Here is a 21,538-nt window from a genome sequence, read left to right on the forward strand (position 1 = left end):
AGGTTCGAATCCCCGTCACACCAAACATGCTCACCCTTTCAGGTATGGGGGCGTTATAATGTTTCGGTAAATATCACTATTCGTTGGTAAAAGAGTAGCCCAAGAGTTGGTGATGGGTGGTGATGACTGTCTTTCCTCTAAATTAGGGGCGGCTAGCGGAGATAGCCCTCGCGTAGCTTTGCACGAAATTAAAAAACAAACAATCCGTGTCTATAACCTTCTTCATACTTTTAAAAGTTCTAGATAATTCTATAAGTTTTAAATGATTTATATCCTTATGATATGAATTTGAACATTCAAAATTAATTTTACAACACGCTAACAAGCGATTGCTTACATTTTGGTGGACTCCCTGTCCAGTGTCCACTCTGACAGACAAGAAAGGTTGGTCCGTCCATGACCAAACCAGCTGTACAGGTAAACCGGATCACGTCTCCTGTGTTATAAGTGTTTTGGCTCCCGGTCTGTGTTATCACATTTAACATTCTTGGTGGTGGACGACAGGTGTCCCCTGAAATTTATTTTAATTCGATGAAGGTTAAATACAGCATTAATTAAATGATTAAAGAATGCGAAAGAAAACAGTGACGATTAGCCATCATGGAGATCGGGTTCGAGACTCGTGCTATGATACACTAACGCAATTTTCTGTTGGCTTAGTCTTCTGTTTTAAAGCAGTTTCAAACAGAAATTAGGCTAATGAAAGTAAATCCTTGTCACCATGTTTGTATGGCTTTGTTATGTGCTATATCTAGTAAATATTTTCCAATAAGGTGAATAAAAAAATATCCGATAAAATCTTAGAACAAGATTCAAATTATGAAGAATTAATTAGTTTGGCTGTGATCGTCTGGCGCCCTCTTCTGGCAGTGCTGAAGTAATTAGTTGACATTTAACTCGCGATCAAAATCTATTACGGTCTTTAGCCAAAATAGAAATCATCATGGTAAGAACGTACAAAAATTAGAACCCACTGTTTGATCATTAGGGTAACTTACCTTCACAGCTTGGTGGTTTAGATGACCAACTTCCAGAAGGTAAGCAAATAGCTTGTCCATTTCCGACTAAGCTCAGTCCCTTGTGACATTTGAACACCACTTTTGTGGTCATCACGGTAGAAGAGGTACTGATGATCAAGCCGGCAGTCAAGTTGAGAGGTGGACAGTGGACAGCTGAAAAAATTAGTACAGACAACAAAAAGGTTAATATAAGTTACAAAATAGCAGGTTCGTACGCAGAATGGTTAAAAGGGAGGGGGGGTGTAATTTGTGAGATCAAAAGCCAACACATTATGCTAAGCATGCTAATGCTATGGGGAGTCTGGGAGCATGCTCTCTAGAAAATTTGCAAAAATAAAAAGTTATAAAATTACATCGGAAAACATTTAATGGCTATTCATATAGAATTCACAAACATCAAATTAAAAGCCAACAAATGTAGGGAGTTAGTTGAATCTCCTGGAACCCCTCTCTACATATCATATTAAACCTCATAGTAAAATGGTATCCAGTTATTGGAAAACCTCATAGTAAAATGGTATCCAGTCATTGGAAAACCTCATAGTAAAGTGGTATCCAGCCATTGGAAAACCTCATAGTAAAGTGGTACCCAGTCATTGGAAAACCTCATAGTAAAGTGGTATCCAGTCATTGGAAAACCTCATAGTAAAGTGGTATCCAGTCATTGGAAAACCTCATAGTAAAGTGGTATCCAGTCATTGGAAAACCTCATAGTAAAGTGGTTAGCCATTGGAAAACCTCATAGTAAAGTGGTATCCAGCCATTGGAAAACCTCATAGTAAAGTGGTACCCAGTCATTGGAAAACCTCATAGTAAAGTGGTATCCAGTCATTGGAAAACCTCATAGTAAAGTGGTATCCAGTCATTGGAAAACCTCATAGTAAAGTGGCATCCAGTCATTGGAAAACCTCATAGTAAAGTGGTACCCAGTCATTGGAAAACCTCATAGTAAAGTGGCATCCAGTCATTGGAAAACCTCATAGTAAAGTGGCATCCAGTCATTGGAAAACCTCATAGTAAAGTGGTATCCAGTCATTGGAAAACCTCATAGTAAAGTGGTATCCAGTCATTGGAAAACCTCATAGTAAAGTGGCATCCAGTCATTGGAAAACCTCATAGTAAAGTGGTATCCAGTCATTGGAAAACCTCATAGTAAAGTGGTATCCAGTCATTGGAAAACCTCATAGTAAAGTGGTATCCAGTCATTGGAAAATGGAAATAAAGTTTGATAATATGAGTGACTTTTGTTATATTTAACAGTTAAATATTTAAAAATAATAAATATTTTTATTTGAACGTTCTACCAAAAAAATAAGGTATTCACGTTAAAAATAATTTTAATGATATTAAAATGACAATATTATTATAAACATAAAAGATAAATTTTAAGAATGGTTAAGTTGACAATATTATTTTAATTAGAATGTTCGGAAATCTTTGCACTCGTGCAACAAGAAATAATGTCATTCATTTGGTTAATATTACAAATTAACTAATCTACAAGGACCGGCATGGCCAGGTGGTGAGGGCATTACACTTGTAATCTGAGGTTCGTGGGTTCGACTTCCTGTCGCACCAAATATGCTCGTCCTTTCAGCCTAAGACTAGAGGGAAGGCGGCTAGTCGTCGCTGCCAACCCTTGGTCTATTCTTTTAACAACGAATAGTGGGACTAACCGTCACATTTTAACGCCCCCACGGCTGAAAGGGCGAGCATGTTTGGTGGGACGAGGATTCGAACCTTCGACCCGCAGATTGCGAGTCGAGCGCCCTAATCACCTGGCTATGCCAGACCTACCTATTTATTGGTATACGTGTGTCACGACTTTACTGTTTTTTACTAAAGAAAGACTATTATTGGTATCCGTGTATAACCACTCTACTGTTTTCAACTGAAGAACTATTATCGGTATACGTGTATTACCACTTTACTGGTACGTAAGTTACAACAGTACCACAGTGTGGCTTAGCTAACTAGTTATGGAGGTTATAACAGTACCACAATTTTGGATGAGGATTTAGAGACATATTCTGTTGAAGAGAAAATCTGAACTTTCAACCGTTATTTTTTTAAGCCTAAAACAGAGATTACTGATGGTATTAGAACTTTATGACAGCATTTAGCTTATCTGAAAACTTCAACCTTTTCCGCCATTTTGAGATAACAGAAAATAGTTCAACTGCTCCGAAAATGTATTAAAATAAATGAAGTAATAAACGTTTGTTTCCTCAGAACCGACGTAATTCTTGTAGAACCATGATTATCATAAGGTTACTTACCATCTACAACCACATTTACAGAGTGACGATGACCCATAGGCGAGATGCAAGTAAACTGACCAGAGTCGTCCTTCTGCGCATTATAGATGGATAGTCGATACTCCAGATGAGAGTCTCGTCCTGGTTCATTTGTCCAGCCTGTATATTGGCCATATACAATACCGTTCAGGAAACACCAACACTCTACTATTTTCTTCATTTATAGATTTTTTTTTATTTTTTTACGGTTATAATACTTTCCACTATGAAGTCCATAACATTTGTTTACCTCTTAAATTGAAACTAATTTTTGGGAGATGTCTCATTAAATGTTATTTGATTTTCTTAATTTTTGGCCATTGTTTACAATAACACATCGATATTTTGTTTTTGCTCTTTTCATCTCTCAAAATTAAATCCATCTCTTAAAATTATTTCTTCAGTGAAAAGACATTTATAAGCACTACAAAACGCGTATTTGTCATGGCATAATGTCCAGGGTGACAAACTGTGAAGCCAGGGCTCCACTGTTTGTTTGTGCACAGTTGTATAATAATTCTTTTGAAAATGTGAGCTAGAAACTGCTAATCTAGTTTGCTTGGCCTAACTATTATTTATGTATCTGCACATCTTTTCGCCCTGTAGTCTTACTTCTCTAAATCAGCCGTTAATTCTAATGACAAAACTGAAAACGGTCCACTGTAGGAAAAATTTTGGGCCGATAGCTTAGGTGACATTTTGCATTGGCGTGCATAAAATGTTTGGTCAAAACTGGTTTGTTTTGAATCGAGCGCGAAACGAGGACTTTTTGCGCTGGCCGTCCCTAATTTGGCAGTGACAGACTAAAAGGGAAGCCGAACTCTTGGACTACTCTTTTACTGACGAATAATGGAATTAACCGTACCATTATAATACTCCCATGACAAGCACCCGGGTTAGCTCAAAATGTGACTTATTTTTGAAGCTAATTTTACACCCAACTTAAATTGGTAAATATCTATCACTGTACCAAATTTGAGAAATATTCATAAAAGTTAAGTATGCTTTTCTATCAAATAAAATTTCCGTATTTTGGATTAGAAAGACAAATAAAGCAGAAACTCAATGAAAATATGGAGATTTTATATCTCAGGTATTACTTAACTGATTGTCTTGAAATTTGGTAAGTGAAGTAAGAGACAGGTGGAGCACATCCACTGAAAATATGTGGTAGTTTTCATTACCACAGTTCGATATACAAAAGGTAGAATATGATTAAGCCTGTCAGTAATGAAACATAGTGTATCATTCAGCTGGTTGGTTTGACTACACGACACACTACCATGTGTCTTGATCAGAAATATGTCTTAACTTAGGCTTAAAACATGCCAGAGGGAAGGAAGATTTCTCACACAAAGTTGTTCCAGGGTTAACTAACACTAATTTAGTAGTGATAGAGTAGTACAACTCTTGGATCAACGAATAGCGGGATTAATCGACAAATTATAGCACCTCCATGGCTAAAAGAACGACTATGCTCAGTGATGGAGATTCGAACCCTCGCCCTGCGGATTGCGAGTTACAGAAGGTTGAAAATAGCTAAACTATCACTTCTGTTGTTTTGACCGCATGACGGCGTGTCTTGATCATGTTGGTAATAAACAGTTTTATTCAAAACGTGAATTCTAGAAGCTTCACTTAGTTATAACTTGTACTCGTTCTCTGTCAATCACATATTAAATCACCACATAGTGTTAACAGTATTCTTGTGTTACATATTTTAAGAACACAGCATGTCCTGAATAGTTGTTAAAGTGTAAAATAAATTATATTATTAAATAAATGTTATATTTATTTGATACTCAAGCTATCTTTTAATATACTGTGCAAAATCCTCTTCCAAAGAACGAAGTTTGAGAAGACGTGGCAAAAATTTTAAAAATACAACTGTAATCGGTCATATTACCTTCTGGATACTTTCGATACGAATGATTAACTTCCCATTTTGGCGCACCGTACTTCCGGATCCATAAACATTCAAGATGGAGGACTGTTCCAGGATATACAAGTAACTTGCCGTCGTTACTCTGAGCTATAGGTCCTAAATGATGGCGGAATAATATGGTTGGGGGTTCTTCCACTGAAAATGTATTCATACATCGTTATCTAAGTGGATTAACTTACGACTTTTGATAGAATAGTATCTTATAAGATCATAGACTTTAAAAGATAAAAGGGAGAATTTTCTGAGAGGGAAACAATTTTATGAGCTGATCATTAATCATCGAAGAAAATCCGTGAACGAAAATTGTTCTTAAACTTTCACGTTTAATCTTTGTTGAGCAGCAAGCAGGAAATCTTCTAACATTGAAACAAATAACTTAGAGTCACTTTTAAAAATATGGTATTCGAATTTTACATCGGAGTTGATCGCTTCGCAGCTATCAGTTGTTGTGGTCAATTGATGAAAGGAAAGAAATATTGCATTTGTAAGCAACAGTAAATAAAAACTTCATAGGTTTTAATAAGGCAGGAACGAGATATTGTTTCTTTATTTACACTAAAACGTATAGTAATTAGTGTTTATTTCAAACGTTCTTATGTTACAAGACAAATCTTAAGATCATTTCTTTCTGTTACAAAAGTAATTTATATAACCAGCGGATTCAAGGCTCAAAACTGAAGTCAGTATGTGCGAAGTAATCACAAGTTACTTCTTATAGATGAGCGCCCTCTATGGGCAGTTGCGTTATAATTCTCGGAGAAGTTTTAAGGTTGTACGGTTGGACTATTCGCGGTGTATTCTTACACTTCAATTATTCTTACAGCTGGCCCGGTATGGCCAGGTGGTTAAGGCACTCGACTTGTAATCTGAGGGTCGCGAGTTCGAGTCCCCATCACACCAAAATTGCTTGCTCTTCCAGCCGTGGAGGCGTTATAATGTGACAGTCAATCCCACTATTCGTTGGTAAACGAGTAACTCAAGAGTTGGCGGTGAGTGGTGATGACTAGCTGTTTTCCTTCTAGTCTTACATTGCTAAATTAGGGAAGGCTACCGCAGATAGCCCTCGTGTAGCTTTGCGCGAAATTCAAAACAAACAAACCAATTTTTTCACCTACAATTACGACAGAAAGTGTTCGTACCCCTGCGTCCCGAGTGGTTTTTTGTCCATAGCTTAAAAAGTATCATGAGTAGGCACACATCTACATAAATTTTTATGTAAATTAAACGACAAATAAACTGTTTAGAAACAAATAACCAAAAAATAGGAGGAGCAGAAAGTGTTCGTACATTTCAGAATATGTGAAAAACTGATATTCCTGTAAAGATTGTATTTCGTTTGGCGAATAAACTACATTACACAATTCCAGAACTAGACACTGGGGTCATAATTATTAGAATTTAGCCAGCAAAAAATGTACTTCCGCCAGTTTAGTGCCGACTCCGTCATTATCTGCTTGGTCATCATGGCGAACAGGAAATAACTGTCCAGTGATTTAAAAAACCGAATTATTGTACAATACAAGTCTCGTGTGTCTCTTTCCGGTATTGCTACACAACTTAATTTGCAAGAAATCTACTGTTCAAAGCATAATTGCCAAGTTTAAGCTTACAGGATGAACTGCTAACCTCCCTCGTTCCGGACGCCCCACCAAAATTTCAGAGAGAACCAAGAGGAAGGTTCTCAGAGAAGTTAGTAGGAACCCTCGATTAACACGTAATGACATACAGAAACTGGTAAGGAAAACTGGGGTTGAAGTAAGCACCTCTACAGTTACGAACATGTTACGCTCTTCCGGGTTCAAAGCATGCCGTCCTCGTAGAACTCCATATTTAAAGCTTGTTCATTTAGAAGTACGATTGAGGTATGCAAGAAAGCACGTAGATAAACCCTTTATCTATTGGAAGAGTATTCTGTGGTCAGACGAGACTAAATTCGAGCTTTTCGGCCACAATGATTTTCGCTATATTATCAGTAAGAAGGGGTAACGAAATATTCCAAAGAATACCGTCCCTATAGTTAAACACGGAGGTGGCTCGATCATGCTATGGGGTTCATTCAGCTCTTCTGGTGTAGGCAGCCTTCACTGCGTGAACGGAATCATGAAAAAAGAAGACTACGTTGATATATTAGGCACTTATATCAAGAATGATGCTCGGAACTTGCGGCTTGGACGTCGTTGGATCTTCCAGCACGACAATGACCCTAAGCACACATCGAAATATGTGCAATCCTGGTTGCAGAGGAACCATATAAGCGTTCTGGAGTAGCCATCGCAGTCACCCGATCTCAACCCAATTGAAAACGTTTGGCAAGAGTTGAAGACCAGGGTTCATCAGCGTCATCCGAAAAACTTGCAAGAGTTGGAAGCCTTCTGTAAAGAAGAATGGAAAAACTACCAATCGAGTACTGTCAAACGATCATGGAGGTCTATGAGGAGAGATTGCGCCAAGTAATTCACCTGAAAGGCTACACAACTGACCATTAAAGTAGACGCACGAACACTTTCTGCACCTCCTATGTTTGGTTATTTGTTTATAAACAGTTTATTTGTCGTTCAATTTACATAAAATTTTATGTAGATGTGTGTTAGTATAATATTTATAATATATTTTACTTTCATTATTCTAATCGTGATACTTTATTTAAGTTATGAGGAAAAAATACTCACGACGCAGGGGTACGAACACTTTCTGTCATTACTGTACTTAGCACGTACCAACGATTAGGTTTATACTGCATGGCTATTTAAGTACTGTTTGTTTGTTTTTGTTTTGTTTTTTAATTTCGCGCAAAGCTACTGGAGGGCTATCTGCGCTAGCCGTCCGTAAGTTAGCAGTATAAGACTAGAGGGAAGGTAGCTAGTCATCATCACCCATCGCCAACTCTTGGGCTACTCTTTTACCAATGAATAGTGGGATTTACCATCACATTTTAACGTCCCCACGGCTGAAAGGGCGAGCATGTTCGGTGCGACCGGAATTCGAATCCGCGACCCTAGGATTACGAGTCGAACGCCTTAACACGCTTGGCCATGCCGGGCCCATTTAAGTACTTTAAAGCACATTTAGAAAGGCACGAGTTTTATAAAATACTATTAAAATTCCAGACTTACAAATGCTATTTAGGTTCATTAAAATATATCACAATTTTAATGTTTTTATTTCATCAAATTATTCACAGAAAGATCGCTTACATGCATAATTATTTTCCTGAGACAAGCCGTAACAGGAAGGTTTATCTCCTGTCCACGCCCCCATCACGCAAGACCTTCTCACGCTGCCAATCAAACGAAATTTTCCTATATCCTGACAGCGGAACACCAATTCAGAAAAAGGCAAAAATTGCGTCAGTTCCTCCTTGATTTGTTCGTCACCATAGAAAGCTACCAGATGAGGGTCGTTGTTCCGAAAGGTGCAGTTATGATTTTTTCGATAATGAATGAAACTTTTACGCTCTTCTGTTAACAACAAAAACAAGAAAAAGCGTAAGTAAAAATGCAAAAGGTTTAAATTAAATGAGTTATTTTAATTTTCAAATAACTTTAACTATCATTTGATTTTTAAATGTGGACAATCAAATAGTATAACGAAGCAAAATAAATAAACTTTAATATCAAGTGAAAACCAAATTTATGGTGCAAGAAAACATGATTGTCATTAGAAACATTTTCTAGAAATAATCAAAAATATTTTGAAAAGGACAAATGGTCAGATTTTTTTGTGGTTCGTAATTACGAATGAAATGAAATTTGACGGTTTATTGAATACACATTTACCAAACGATTTTTTTTAATTATATCTTCGATATACTGCTTGAATTGATAAGACTGAAATGTATGCCGTACAAATACTTTTGACTTGTTGTAATACGGCTACGGAAACCTGTTTCATTACTAGTACAATATGTATACTTGCTAACATTTAAATTATATTATTCAAAACGTTCATTGGATATTGATAAACAAACTAGTCTTAATCGATTTGATATAATTGGTTTTATTATTTTTCATTTTTTTGTAGTTCTAATTACTAGATCAATATGAGGTACATTTTAATTGTTAGTTTAGCATGTAAGTTTTGAACAAAACTAAATCTATCAGGTTGACCGATACCTGTAAGGTGTTAGTGGGATTACGGCCCAAAATATCGATAACAGTAAGCGTATCCAAATAACAAATGAGTGCACTCTTGTAATTAAAAGATTTTCTTTAACACTTTGCATGCTTTTGGTGACACTTGTATATAAAATAAATTAATTTTGTTTACTAAGTTACGTTTTAGTTCTGACCTGTATGGGTGGTCTGTTTTCATAAGAAGTTATTGTTATATAATAACTTAGTAATGCCTCACACATTTAGTTTGATGTTACTGGGAATAACTTGTTATATTGATTATCAAAAAGCATTTGATAAGATGCTTTACAAAAGAATTCTTACATAAATTAAATCCTGGGTTTAAGCATTGTAACTTCATAACTCTACTGCAAACCCACTGGAAGACTTGCATATCCACAAACGTTTTTCAAGAACACCTATACGGTTTGGTTTAAAAAGTCTGACACATATTATAACCCCCTTAGTTTTATCACTTTTCTGTGAATCAACAATAAATTTGAGGACTTAAAATGATGAAGTCCAGGATTCGGCTCCACCTGTTAAACAGAGAACAGGTCATCTGTTGTGTAGCCTTGCATTAAAAATAAACAAAGCCCCATTTATTGAGCGGCTTTAGGTGATGAGTGTTATAGTTTTAGCAGTGGAATGTTGTTGTGATTTAAGATTTGTATTTGTTTCTAGTTTTCAGTTTTAGTTTCATTTTACCTGTGAGGTTTGCAATGTTCATTAACTCTCATAGTCAGTGTATCCATATTCTGTGAAATACACTTCACCAGATATATCTGTTACTAAGATACATCACACTGTAGCTTATCCCTAGGTTTATATTTCAGTCTTAGGTTTGTAATGCAATTTGCTTTTTGTTATTTAAAAAACATTGCAACAAGACAGCAGCCATTTTACAAAACAACTACCTTTTAGATGTTAATTTTAATTTACTTATTATATTTTGTTTATGATACGAGCTTTTGTTATGTACGTTTGCACGTAGTAGCAAGCACTGGAGTTTCTCTAACGTAGCATCTGGTCATAATGGTATACTGTCAAGTAATGGATTACACAACCCTTAGTTTCATCATTGTGGTATACTCTTAAATAATGGACCACATAACCTGCAATTGCATCATTATCGTACTCTTTAATAATGGACTACATAGTCATTAATTTCATTATTCTTATACACTCTTAAATAATGGACTATGTAACTTGCAGTTTCATCAGAATAGTATTTCCTCAAATAATGGGCTAAATAATAAGCTATTTCTTCACTATGGCACCTTCGTAATTATTGGTTTATATAGCCTACCATGTGGTTAATGTGTCACTTTATCAAATGTTGGATTACATTGGGTTACTGTGGACCTTCCTATCTTGTATTCTATGGACCCTGTTGAAGAGCTGCAACTTACTCAGAGGTTGGAAGATTCAAAAATAAAACAAAACAAAACAAAAAGGAAATCTGTTTCTTACTTCACGTTCAGAAAATTGTTTGGAGTTTTCTAGGTGGCAATTGTTACAGTGAGGCAAAAGTTGGAGAGTGTGAAGACACACACACAATTGTTACGGTGAAGCAAAAGTTGAGAGTGTGATGACACACACTCAATTGTTATGGTAAGTCAAAGTTGAGAGTGTGAGGACACACACTCAATTGTTATGGTGAGTCAAAAGTTGGAGAGTGTGAGGACACACACTCAATTGTTATGGTGAGTCAAAAGTTGGAGAGTGTGAAGATACACACACAATTGTTACGATGAGTCAAAAGTTGGAGAGTGTGAAGACACACACTCAATTGTTACGGTGAGGCAAAAGTTGGAGAGTGTGAGGACACACACACAATTGTTACGATGAGTCAAAAGTTGGAGAGTGTGAAGACACACACTCAATTGTTACGGTGAGGCAAAGTTGAGAGTGTGAGGACACACACACACAATTGTTACGGTGAGGCAAAAGTTGGAGAGTGTGAGGACACACACTCAATTGTTACGGTGAGGCAAAAGTTGGAGAGTGTGAGGACACACACACAATTGTTACGGTGAGGCAAAAGTTGGAGAGTGTGAGGACACACACTCAATTGTTATGGTGAGTCAAAAGTTGGAGAGTGTGAGGACACACACACAATTGTTATGGTGAGGCAAAAGTTGGAGAGTGTGAGGACACACACTCAGTTGTTATGGTGAGTCAAAAGTTGGAGAGTGTGAGGACACACACACAATTGTTATGGTGAGTCAAAAGTTGGAGAGTGTGAGGACACACACTCAATTGTTATGGTGAGGCAAAAGTTGGAGAGTGTGAGGACACACACTCAATTGTTACGGTGAGTCAAAAGTTGGAGAGTGTGAGGACACACACACAATTGTTATGGTGAGTCAAAAGTTGGAGAGTGTGAGGACACACACTCAATTGTTATGATGAGGCAAAAGTTGGAGAGTGTGAGGACACACACTCAATTGTTACAGTGAGGCAAAAGTTGGAGAGTGTGAAGACACACACACAATTGTTATGGAGAGGCAAAAGTTGGAGAGTGTGAAGACACACACTCAATTGTTACGGTGAGGCAAAAGTTGGAGAGTGTGAAGACACACACACAATTGTTATGGTGAGGCAAAAGTTGGAGAGTGTGAGGACACACACAATTGTTACAGTGAGTCAAAAGTTGGAGAGTGTGAGGACACACACACAATTGTTACGGTGAGGCAAAAGTTGGAGAGTGTGAGGACACACACTCAATTGTTATGGTGAGTCAAAAGTTGGTAGAGTGTGAGGACACACACTCAATTGTTATGGTGAGTCAAAAGTTGGAGAGAGTGAAGACACACACACAATTGTTATGGTGAGTCAAAAGTTGGAGAGAGTGAAGACACACACACACATTTGTTCGCAAAAATTTTCAGGTAAATCTCTTGTGCACAAGGAAAGTGAAGAAAATTTTCCCGATTTCTAAGTACACTTGATTTTCACACCTAAATGCCTACCACAGTAAAACAAAATGAACTTGGTTTGCTTGCAATTAAGACCATCACTGTTTTCCAGTGAAAAGGTATAACAGTGGTGTGGGTGAGTTAAAAACAAAAAAGATTTTTACCTCATATCTAATACTTCTTTACTTACCAACAACAGGAAAAAAACTGGTTGTAGAAGGAAGGCACACGGGTGAAGAAGGTTTGAGTTTCCCCCTCTCGCACAGTAAGAGGTTGGTGATCACTTTGATGTAGCCATGGTTACAATCAAACTCTACAAATGACCCATGGGAAACATTTTGACCTGCTCTATATCCAGTCATGTAGTATCCGTTGACCACTTCTGGTAAGTCACATGGAGCTAGTAGTGTTTTGAAGTAGAATATTATTGTTAGTAAACTTTACATTTTTATAGTATTATGAATACCAAAAACAATCCCTCTAATGACAGAGATGAACAACATCAAATACAAATAAAAATAGTAACAAAAAGACAGAATTTCATACAATTCACGTTTATATATTTAACGAAAGAACCAGAAAAAATTTGAAGCTTTGTAAACACATATTTTCTTCTGTGATACTTTTCCTGGTATTACATCATGTATCACGATTGTATTTCCGTCAGTTTAAATTTATATAAATTGTTCTACTGTTTAAAGCTTAAACTATGGTGTAATAATTTTCAGGTGTTTAATGCTAAACAAACCTATTTGAAACTTAGTCAGTCTGCCTCAAAGGAATATATCTAATTCCTTCATGTCTTAAATAGATTAATCATATACATTATTGGGAGAAAACAACCAAGAACTGCAGAACTGCACAATGTTTGAATTTGGTGTAAAAAAGAGGAACTGTACAGTTGATAACGAATCACTAAAGGCTGTTGCTAATCATATGGATATATACATATATAGAGGTGGAAACACAAAGAGTAGCTTCCAAATTTTACTTGTGAGACATTTAGGAAGACTGAGAGTTGACATGTTGGAAATGACCATATTTTTCCTTTTACTGCAAGAAAAGATGACTGAATCATTATGGTAAATTTATATCTTTGTTGGAGTTTCACCAGAGAACATAGTGTCCTATTCTTAGAGTAATAGCTGTAAAGCTCATAAAAAGAGTGTCCTGCTTTTAGAGTAATAGCTCAAAAGCTCATAAAAAGAATGTCCTGTTCTTAGGGTCATAGCTGTAAAGCTCATAAAAAGAGTGTCCTGTTCTTAGAGTAATAGCTGTAAAGCTAGTAAAACGTGTCCTGCCTTAGAGTAATAGCTGTAAAGTTAATAAAAAGAGTGTCCTGTTCTTATAGAGTAATAGCTCACAAGCTTATAAAAAGAATGTCCTGTTCTTAGAGTAATAGCTGTAAAGCTCATAAAAAGTGTCCTGTTCTTAGAGTCATAGCTGTAAAGCTCATAAAAAGTGTCCTGTTCTTAGAGTAATAGCTGTAAAGTTAATAAAAAGAGTGTTGTGTTCTTAGAATAATAGCTGTAAAGCTCATTAAAAGTGTCCTGTTCTTAGTGTAATAGCTGTAAAGCTTATAAAAAGTGTCCTGTCTCAGAGTAATAGCTGTAAAGCTCATAAAAAGAGTGTCCTGTTCTTAGAGTAATAGCTGTAAAGCTCATAAAAAGTGTCCTGTTCTTAGAGTAATAGCTGTAAAGCTCATAAAAAGTGTCCTGTTCTTAGAGTAATAGCTGTAAAGCTCATAAAAAGAGTGTCCTGTTCTTAGAGTAATAGCTGTAAAGCTCATAAAAAGAGTGTCCTGTTCTTAGAGTAATAGCTGTAAAGCTCATAAAAAGAGTGTCCTGTTCTTAGAGTAATAGCTGTAAAGCTCATAAAAAAAGTGTCCTGTTCTTAGAGTAATGGTTGTAAAGCTCATAAAAAGAGTGTCCTGTTCTTATAGAGTAATAGCTCACAAGCTTATAAAAAGAATGTCCTGTTCTTAGAGTAATAGCTGTAAAGCTCATAAAAAGTGTCCTGTTCTTAGAGTCATAGCTGTAAAGCTCATAAAAAGTGTCCTGTTCTTAGAGTAATAGCTGTAAAGTTAATAAAAAGAGTGTTGTGTTCTTAGAATAATAGCTGTAAAGCTCATTAAAAGTGTCCTGTTCTTAGTGTAATAGCTGTAAAGCTTATAAAAAGTGTCCTGTCTCAGAGTAATAGCTGTAAAGCTCATAAAAAGAGTGTCCTGTTCTTAGAGTAATAGCTGTAAAGCTCATAAAAAGTGTCCTGTTCTTAGAGTAATAGCTGTAAAGCTCATAAAAAGTGTCCTGTTCTTAGAGTAATAGCTGTAAAGCTCATAAAAAAGAGTGTCCTGTTCTTAGAGTAATAGCTGTAAAGCTCATAAAAAGAGTGTCCTGTTCTTAGAGTAATAGCTGTAAAGCTCATAAAAAGAGTGTCCTGTTCTTAGAGTAATAGCTGTAAAGCTCATAAAAAAAGTGTCCTGTTCTTAGAGTAATGGTTGTAAAGCTCATAAAAAGAGTGTCCTGTTCTTAGAGTAATAGCTGTAAAGCTCATAAAAAGAGTGTCCTGTTCTTAGAGTAATAGCTGTAAAGCTCATAAAAAGAGTGTTCTGTTCTTAGAGTAATAGCTGTAAAGCTCATAAAAGGAGTGTCCTGTTCTTAGAGTAATAGCTGTAAAGCTCATAAAAAGAGTGTCCTGTTCTTAGAGTAATAGCTGTAAAGCTCATAAAAGGAGTGTCCTGTTCTTAGAGTAATAGCTGTAAAGCTCATAAAAAAAAAGTGTCCTGTTCATAGAGTAATGGTTGTAAAGCTCATAAAAGAGTGTCCTGTTCTTAGAGTAATAGCTGTAAAGCTCATAAAAAAGAGTGTCCTGTTCTTAGAGTAATAGCTGTAAAGCTCATAAAAAGAGTGTTCTGTTCTTAGAGTAATAGCTGTAAAGCTCATAAAAGGAGTGTCCTGTTCTTAGAGTAATAGCTGTAAAGCTCATAAAAAGAGTGTCCTGTTCTTAGAGTAATAGCTGTAAAGCTCATAAAAGGAGTGTCCTGTTCTTAGAGTAATAGCTGTAAAGCTCATAAAAAAGTGTCCTGTTCTTAGAGTAATGGTTGTAAAGCTCATAAAAAGAGTGTCCTGTTCTTAGAGTAATAGCTGTAAAGCTCATAAAAAGAGTGTCCTGCTTTTAGAGTAATAGCTCAAAAGCTTATAAAAAGAATGTCCTGTTCTTAGAGTCATAGCTGTAAAGCTCATAAAAAGAGTGTCCTGTTCTTAGAGTAATAGCTGTAAAGCTCATAAAAAGAGTGTCCTGTTCTTAGAGTAATAGCTGTAAAGCTCATAAAAAGAGTGTTCTGTTCTTAGAGTAATAGCTGTAAAGCTCATAAAGGAGTGTCCTGTTCTTAGAGTAATAGCTGTAAAGCTCATAAAAAGAGTGTCCTGTTCTTAGAGTAATAGCTGTAAAGCTCATAAAAGGAGTGTCCTGTTCTTAGAGTAATAGCTGTAAAGCTCATAAAAAAGTGTCCTGTTCTTAGAGTAATGGTTGTAAAGCTCATAAAAAGAGTGTCCTGTTCTTAGAGTAATAGCTGTAAAGCTCATAAAAAGAGTGTCCTGTTCTTAGAGTAATAGCTGTAAAGCTAAAAATACAGTGGGCTGTTGTTAAATTAATAGTTTTGAAGCTGTGGAAAGAAAAAGTCAGTTCCTTACAGTAATAACTGTAAAACTTGCAAAAACAACGTTCAGTTCTAGGCCCTTATTGATTAATTTGATTACACCTGCAGTTTTATGCTGTTAACTCAAAATCCAATTTATTTTGACAGGCCTGAAAGCCATTTATTTCGTCACTCCAAGTTAATGTAACATTTAATTCATGTTTCATTTCAATTCAAAATGAAAAATATTTACGTACCATCATTTCTACGTCTCGAAATGATGGTAGTAATATAGGTAGATAAACAGAAGAAATAAACTCTGATTTATTATATTCCAAGTTCTTGAATCTAACACATCATTATCAGCCGTGGGAGCGTTATAATGTTACGGTCAATCCCACTATTCATTGGTAAAAGAGTAGTCCAAGAGTGGATGGTGATGACTAGCTGCCTTCCCTCTAGTCTTACACTGCTAAATTAGGGGCATCTAGCGAAGATAGCCCTTGAGTAGCTTTGCGCGAAATTAAAAAATAATCAAAACAAACAAACAAACAAACAAACATCTACGTTTCCAAGTGATCGCCAATACCTTATGCTCATCATATTATGCAGTGTGTAGTTAGATAGTACTACAGTTTATCAAACCATTAATTTTTTTTTTCAGTATACACGCTCTAGTAATGATACGAAAAACAACTAAATACTAGCGCTCCTTTTAAATTAAAGTTGACTAAAATACAATTGTTAAAGTGAATAAACTGAACATTCATATCTTAATTACTACACTAATTCCCTATGTTTCGAGGAAAGCTGCTTAAGTTAGGCTAAAAAATAAAGCATTGCAATATACTGTGATTACAACTTCTACAAAAAATGTTGTTAAAGAAATCTGAATACAGTTAAACATTTAGAATAATTAGTCGAAATGATTATGCTGATAACTAGGATCAGGTTTTCTGACGAAACGATAACCAAGCTAGCGTAGCTTTTGATTAGGAATTCCATTATGAAATAGTTATATCTGTACACACTCAGAATAAATCTAGGGACGCTATTAATTATATAGCTTTTAACAACTAAGAACCTAGGATCACTATTACATATACCGACCTCAACAACCGAATCAAGGGAAGCAATTAGTTATTCACTTCTTAACAATCGAATCGAAGTGATTGTTAAATATCCAATAGGTTAACAATCGAATCAAGGGTTATTAATCAATAATAAATATTTCAACAGGGAATCAACGTCATTATTAAATATTCAACACTTTAACAATCGAATTGAGGAGCATTATTAAATATTCAACACTTTAACAATCGAATCAAGGGTCATTATTAAATAATAAATAATTTAACAATCGAATCAAGGTCATTATTAAATATTCAATACTTTAACAATCGAATTGAGGAGCATTATTAAATATTCAACACTTTAACAATCGAATCAAGGGTCATTATTAAATAATAAATAATTTAACAATCGAATCAAGGTCGTTATTAAATATTCAATACTTTAACAATCGAATTGAGGAGCATTATTAAATATTCAATACTTTAACAATCGAATTGAGGAGCATTATTAAATATTCAATACTTTAACAATCGAATTGAGGAGCATTATTAAATATTCAACACTTTAACAATCGAATCAAGGGTCATTATTAAATAATAAATAATTTAACAATCGAATCAAGGTCATTATTAAATATTCAATACTTTAACAATCGAATTGAGGAGCATTATTAAATATTCAATACTTTAACAATCGAATCAAGGGTCATTAATAAATAATAAGTATTTTAAAAATCGATAAAGGGTCAATATTTAATATCCAACACTTTAACAATCGAATCAAGAGTCATTATTAAATATACATTTCTTTAACAATCAAATTAATGGCCCCTGAAAAAGATAACAAAAAGGATTGCAACTAAAGTAATTTTAATATTGGTGAGACATTCATGTAGAAACTATTAAAGAACATGAGGCATTAGGAAAAACAAACTTTAACACAAAATAGTTGTGATACACAATGTGTATACAGTAAGACTTACGTACACGCCACACACTGTGGCTCTTTTGGCTTCCAACGACCTCGAACACATTTAATAAAAGGCTTATGTAGATTCAAGTGATGCCCATTTGTACAGGTCACGTGATATTTGTTCCTATGTGGTAGAGTTCTATTCAACTTTCCTGGTCGCAGACGTTCCATTTTCATCCAGGGACTGGGACGTAGAAATGGACACGAATCTGTGATGGAGGTGTTCAAAGTAGATATAGGTAATGTTACATTGAAGAACATTTTTTTTCATTTAGGACGTTCATTAAACAGTTTAAAATACATTCAGAACCTGAATGTTTTATACACAATCTTTAGTTATTCTAAAAAGCTTGTTTTGGAATTTTGCGCAAAGCTACACGAGGGCCATCTGCACTAGCAGTCCCTAATTTGGCAGTGTAAGACTAGAGGGAAGGCAACTAGTCATCACCACCCACCGCCAACTCTTGGGCTACTTTTACCAACGAATAGTGGGATTGACCGTCACATCATAACGCCCCCACGACTAAAAGGGCAAGTAAAAATATTGCCCAAGAGTTGGTTACCTTCCCTATCGTCTATCACTGCTAACTTAAGGACGGCTAGCGCAGATAGCCCTTGTGTAGCTTTGCGCAAAATTCAAAACAAAACAAACCGATGAAAAAAATGTTAAAACGTATCATTTAATATGAATACAAAACGTTAATATTATTTCATATGAAACTTTGTGAATATGAAGAATATATTATTATTTCATATGAGGCCGTTTTATGAGCACAAGGAAATGTACAGAACTATTTGTTGGTGGAGTGATATTATGTACATTAAAGGTTAGCTTAACGTAAAGAACTATAAAGTTCTATTTTATATGATACGACGTAGTGATAATGAAAATATTAGAATGTATTATATAATATAGGACGATGCCGTTAAAATGTAAATAAATAGAATTATTAATTTATATAGACTTACATTGTTGTCACAGGAGATGTTAGAAATTATGAGTTAATAAGCACTTTTACTTTAATGACAATTTTAGACTTTCTAAAATTATTGTCATACCTCTATATCTATGTCATAAAATCTATTGTCATACCTTTTGTAGCAGGTTTGCTGTTGTACATTTATTTATGTTTCTATACATGTTTTTTTTTTTTGCATGCGATGCATATTATGTATTGCACAAGTCACGCCTGTTCTCGAAATTTGTAGGGAATTCTTTAAAGTGAGAATCAAAAATATTTGTTTGCGAAACGCGCTAGATTGTTGTAGAAAATTCTAGAAACTCGCTTGATTGGTATATGAAAACCGATGCGCAGAGAGACAGAGAATGTTTTTGGTAAGTTACAGTCAGTGCGCAATAGGACTAGAAAGCAGTAATTCTGATTAACGCCTATTAATCAGAAAACTACAAAATTTGACCAGGAACGTTTATAGATTTCGAACATTACGTAGCCTTTAACTTCAGTGAAATACTTCGGACCTTAGAATTTCTACGAGGACATTAAAATCACCACCGATAAAAGTCAGCCGTTGAGGCCAACGGAACTGGCTGGCTTAAGCGAGGTGTGACAGTGTCAACTGAGAATTAATTTATTCATTGTCGACCTGGATTGCCAATAAAATATTCAGTTCTAGACCAGATACAAGAATCAGTATTGTTTGTAAAACTGTTGTATATAAACCAACATTTGTAACAACTATTTGTAATAACCGTTATTATAAATTGTATTTTGTGTTTTTATATTAAAACATATTTGTCTTAAAAAAGGAAACTGTGTGTATCAACCTTGTTGACAAATAATATAAATTTAATATCTATTAATATTGAATTCAATAATAAATTAAAATTCCTGTTATTTGAAGTAGTTATACGTAATGTACGTAACATAATTAATCGGAGACTTATCCGAAATAAATTATAGTACGTAACACTTTATGTCATAAAATAGATTTCATGCCTTTATATTTATGTCATAAAATATACTGTCATACCTTTGTATAAACGTCATAAAACTATCATATCTACATCATAAAATATATTCTCAAAACTTTATATACGTCATAAAATATATTCTCAAACCTTTATATACGTCATAAAATCTACTGTCATTCCTTTATATCTACGTTATGAAATATATTTTCATACCTTTATATACGTCATAAAATCTGCTGTCATACCTTCATATGTATGTCATAAAATGTATTTTCATACCTTTATATACGTCATAAAATCTACTGTCATACCTTCATATGTACGTCGTATATTTGTTTTTTTCTGAAGTAAGCCTCCTTTCCTTCTCTCTCTGATAGTTGTCTCCAGTTCACGGACACTCTGTGGTTTATTTAAAGAATATCCGCTTATTTCGTTCTTTTTCTCCGCTAATTCCGTGTGACGACTGACCTTTAAGGAGCGAATCAAGCGAATGCGAGGATGCGACCCCCTTACACAGCGGGGTATGTTGTCGGGGCTCCAGGCTCCATCGACACAGGTAGCTCCAGGGGGGCCGTCCGTCAACATGTAGCTTTTATGACATTCGTACAGGATTTGTCTATTATTCTTTACTTTCCTAACGTAGGGTCTGTAGTCGTACATCCCCATGTGTCCGACAAGAAGGACCCGTCCATGCTTCAGGTACCCAGGGAATGGGCAGTAGACTGAAGAACATGTAAACACATAAATATGCGTGCACACACACATGTAACATTGTCACAGTTTATATTTGTTTATAAACTAATCTTTCAATACAGAATAACGACTGTTGTCATGACGACGATTCTGTAATCCGCGTGCTTGCTACAACCGACCAACCCGAAAATATCTTTGTTCCATGTTTACCTGCCCTTTATTTACGCTCAACCTTGGAGTTCCCGTCAAAGAAAAAACACGTGTTATACCTGTTATTATTTTTATATGCTCACCCCCATTTCTTCCCCGGCGGATCAGCGGTAAGCTTGAGAACTAAATTCAGGGTTCGATCCTGAACGAACGAGACTGCTTGAAGTAAGAAAACAAACTCGAGTTTTCAGTTGGTTGTTTGGAAGTAAGCACAAAGCTACACAACGGGCTATCTGTGCTGTGCCCACTACGGGTATCGAAACCAGGTTTATAGGGGTGCGAGCTCGCAGACATGCCACTGTGGGGCTTTTGTGTATAAATTGATAAAATAAATGTAAGTAGTTTTGGAATAAACTGTCACTCTTCGAATATATACTTTATTTTACCACCATTAAAGAGTTCTGTATCTATGTATAAAATTATCTCATAAACTTTCAGTCAACGTTTAAATCAAGAGGTGCTTTATTTGACAAGAGAAAGATAGATCTGTTTTATCATAAACTTTCAGTCAACGTTTAAATCAAGAGGTGCTTTATTTGACAAGAGAAAGATAGATCTGTTTTATCATAAACTTTCAGTCTACGTTTAAATCAAGAGGTGCTTTATTTGACAAGAGAAAGATAGATCTGTTTTATCATAAACTTTCAGTCTACGTTTAAATCAAGAGATGCTTTATTTGACAAGAAGAAGATAGATCTGTTTTATCATAAACTTTCAGTCTACGT

The 21,538-nt window shown here is 35.4% G+C and overlaps 1 protein-coding gene across 1 annotated transcript in view; it reads right to left on the reverse strand.

Annotated features, from left to right (window-relative positions):
- LOC143230320 (sushi, von Willebrand factor type A, EGF and pentraxin domain-containing protein 1-like) overlaps positions 1–21,538 on the reverse strand; it is a 75,934-nt gene that overhangs the window by 6,217 nt on the left and 48,179 nt on the right. Inside the window, exons 10-17 of the mRNA XM_076463649.1 lie at positions 20,222–20,632; positions 17,992–18,186; positions 12,485–12,694; positions 8,456–8,719; positions 5,223–5,396; positions 3,299–3,436; positions 999–1,172; positions 338–511 (exon numbers count right to left, since the gene is read on the reverse strand). Of these exons, the coding sequence (XP_076319764.1) occupies positions 338–511; positions 999–1,172; positions 3,299–3,436; positions 5,223–5,396; positions 8,456–8,719; positions 12,485–12,694; positions 17,992–18,186; positions 20,222–20,632 (1,740 nt within the window). The remainder of the gene's footprint in view (positions 1–337; positions 512–998; positions 1,173–3,298; positions 3,437–5,222; positions 5,397–8,455; positions 8,720–12,484; positions 12,695–17,991; positions 18,187–20,221; positions 20,633–21,538) is intronic.

Source organism: Tachypleus tridentatus, chromosome 1, assembly GCF_004210375.1.
Source record: "Tachypleus tridentatus isolate NWPU-2018 chromosome 1, ASM421037v1, whole genome shotgun sequence".
Lineage (NCBI taxonomy): Eukaryota > Metazoa > Arthropoda > Merostomata > Xiphosura > Limulidae > Tachypleus > Tachypleus tridentatus.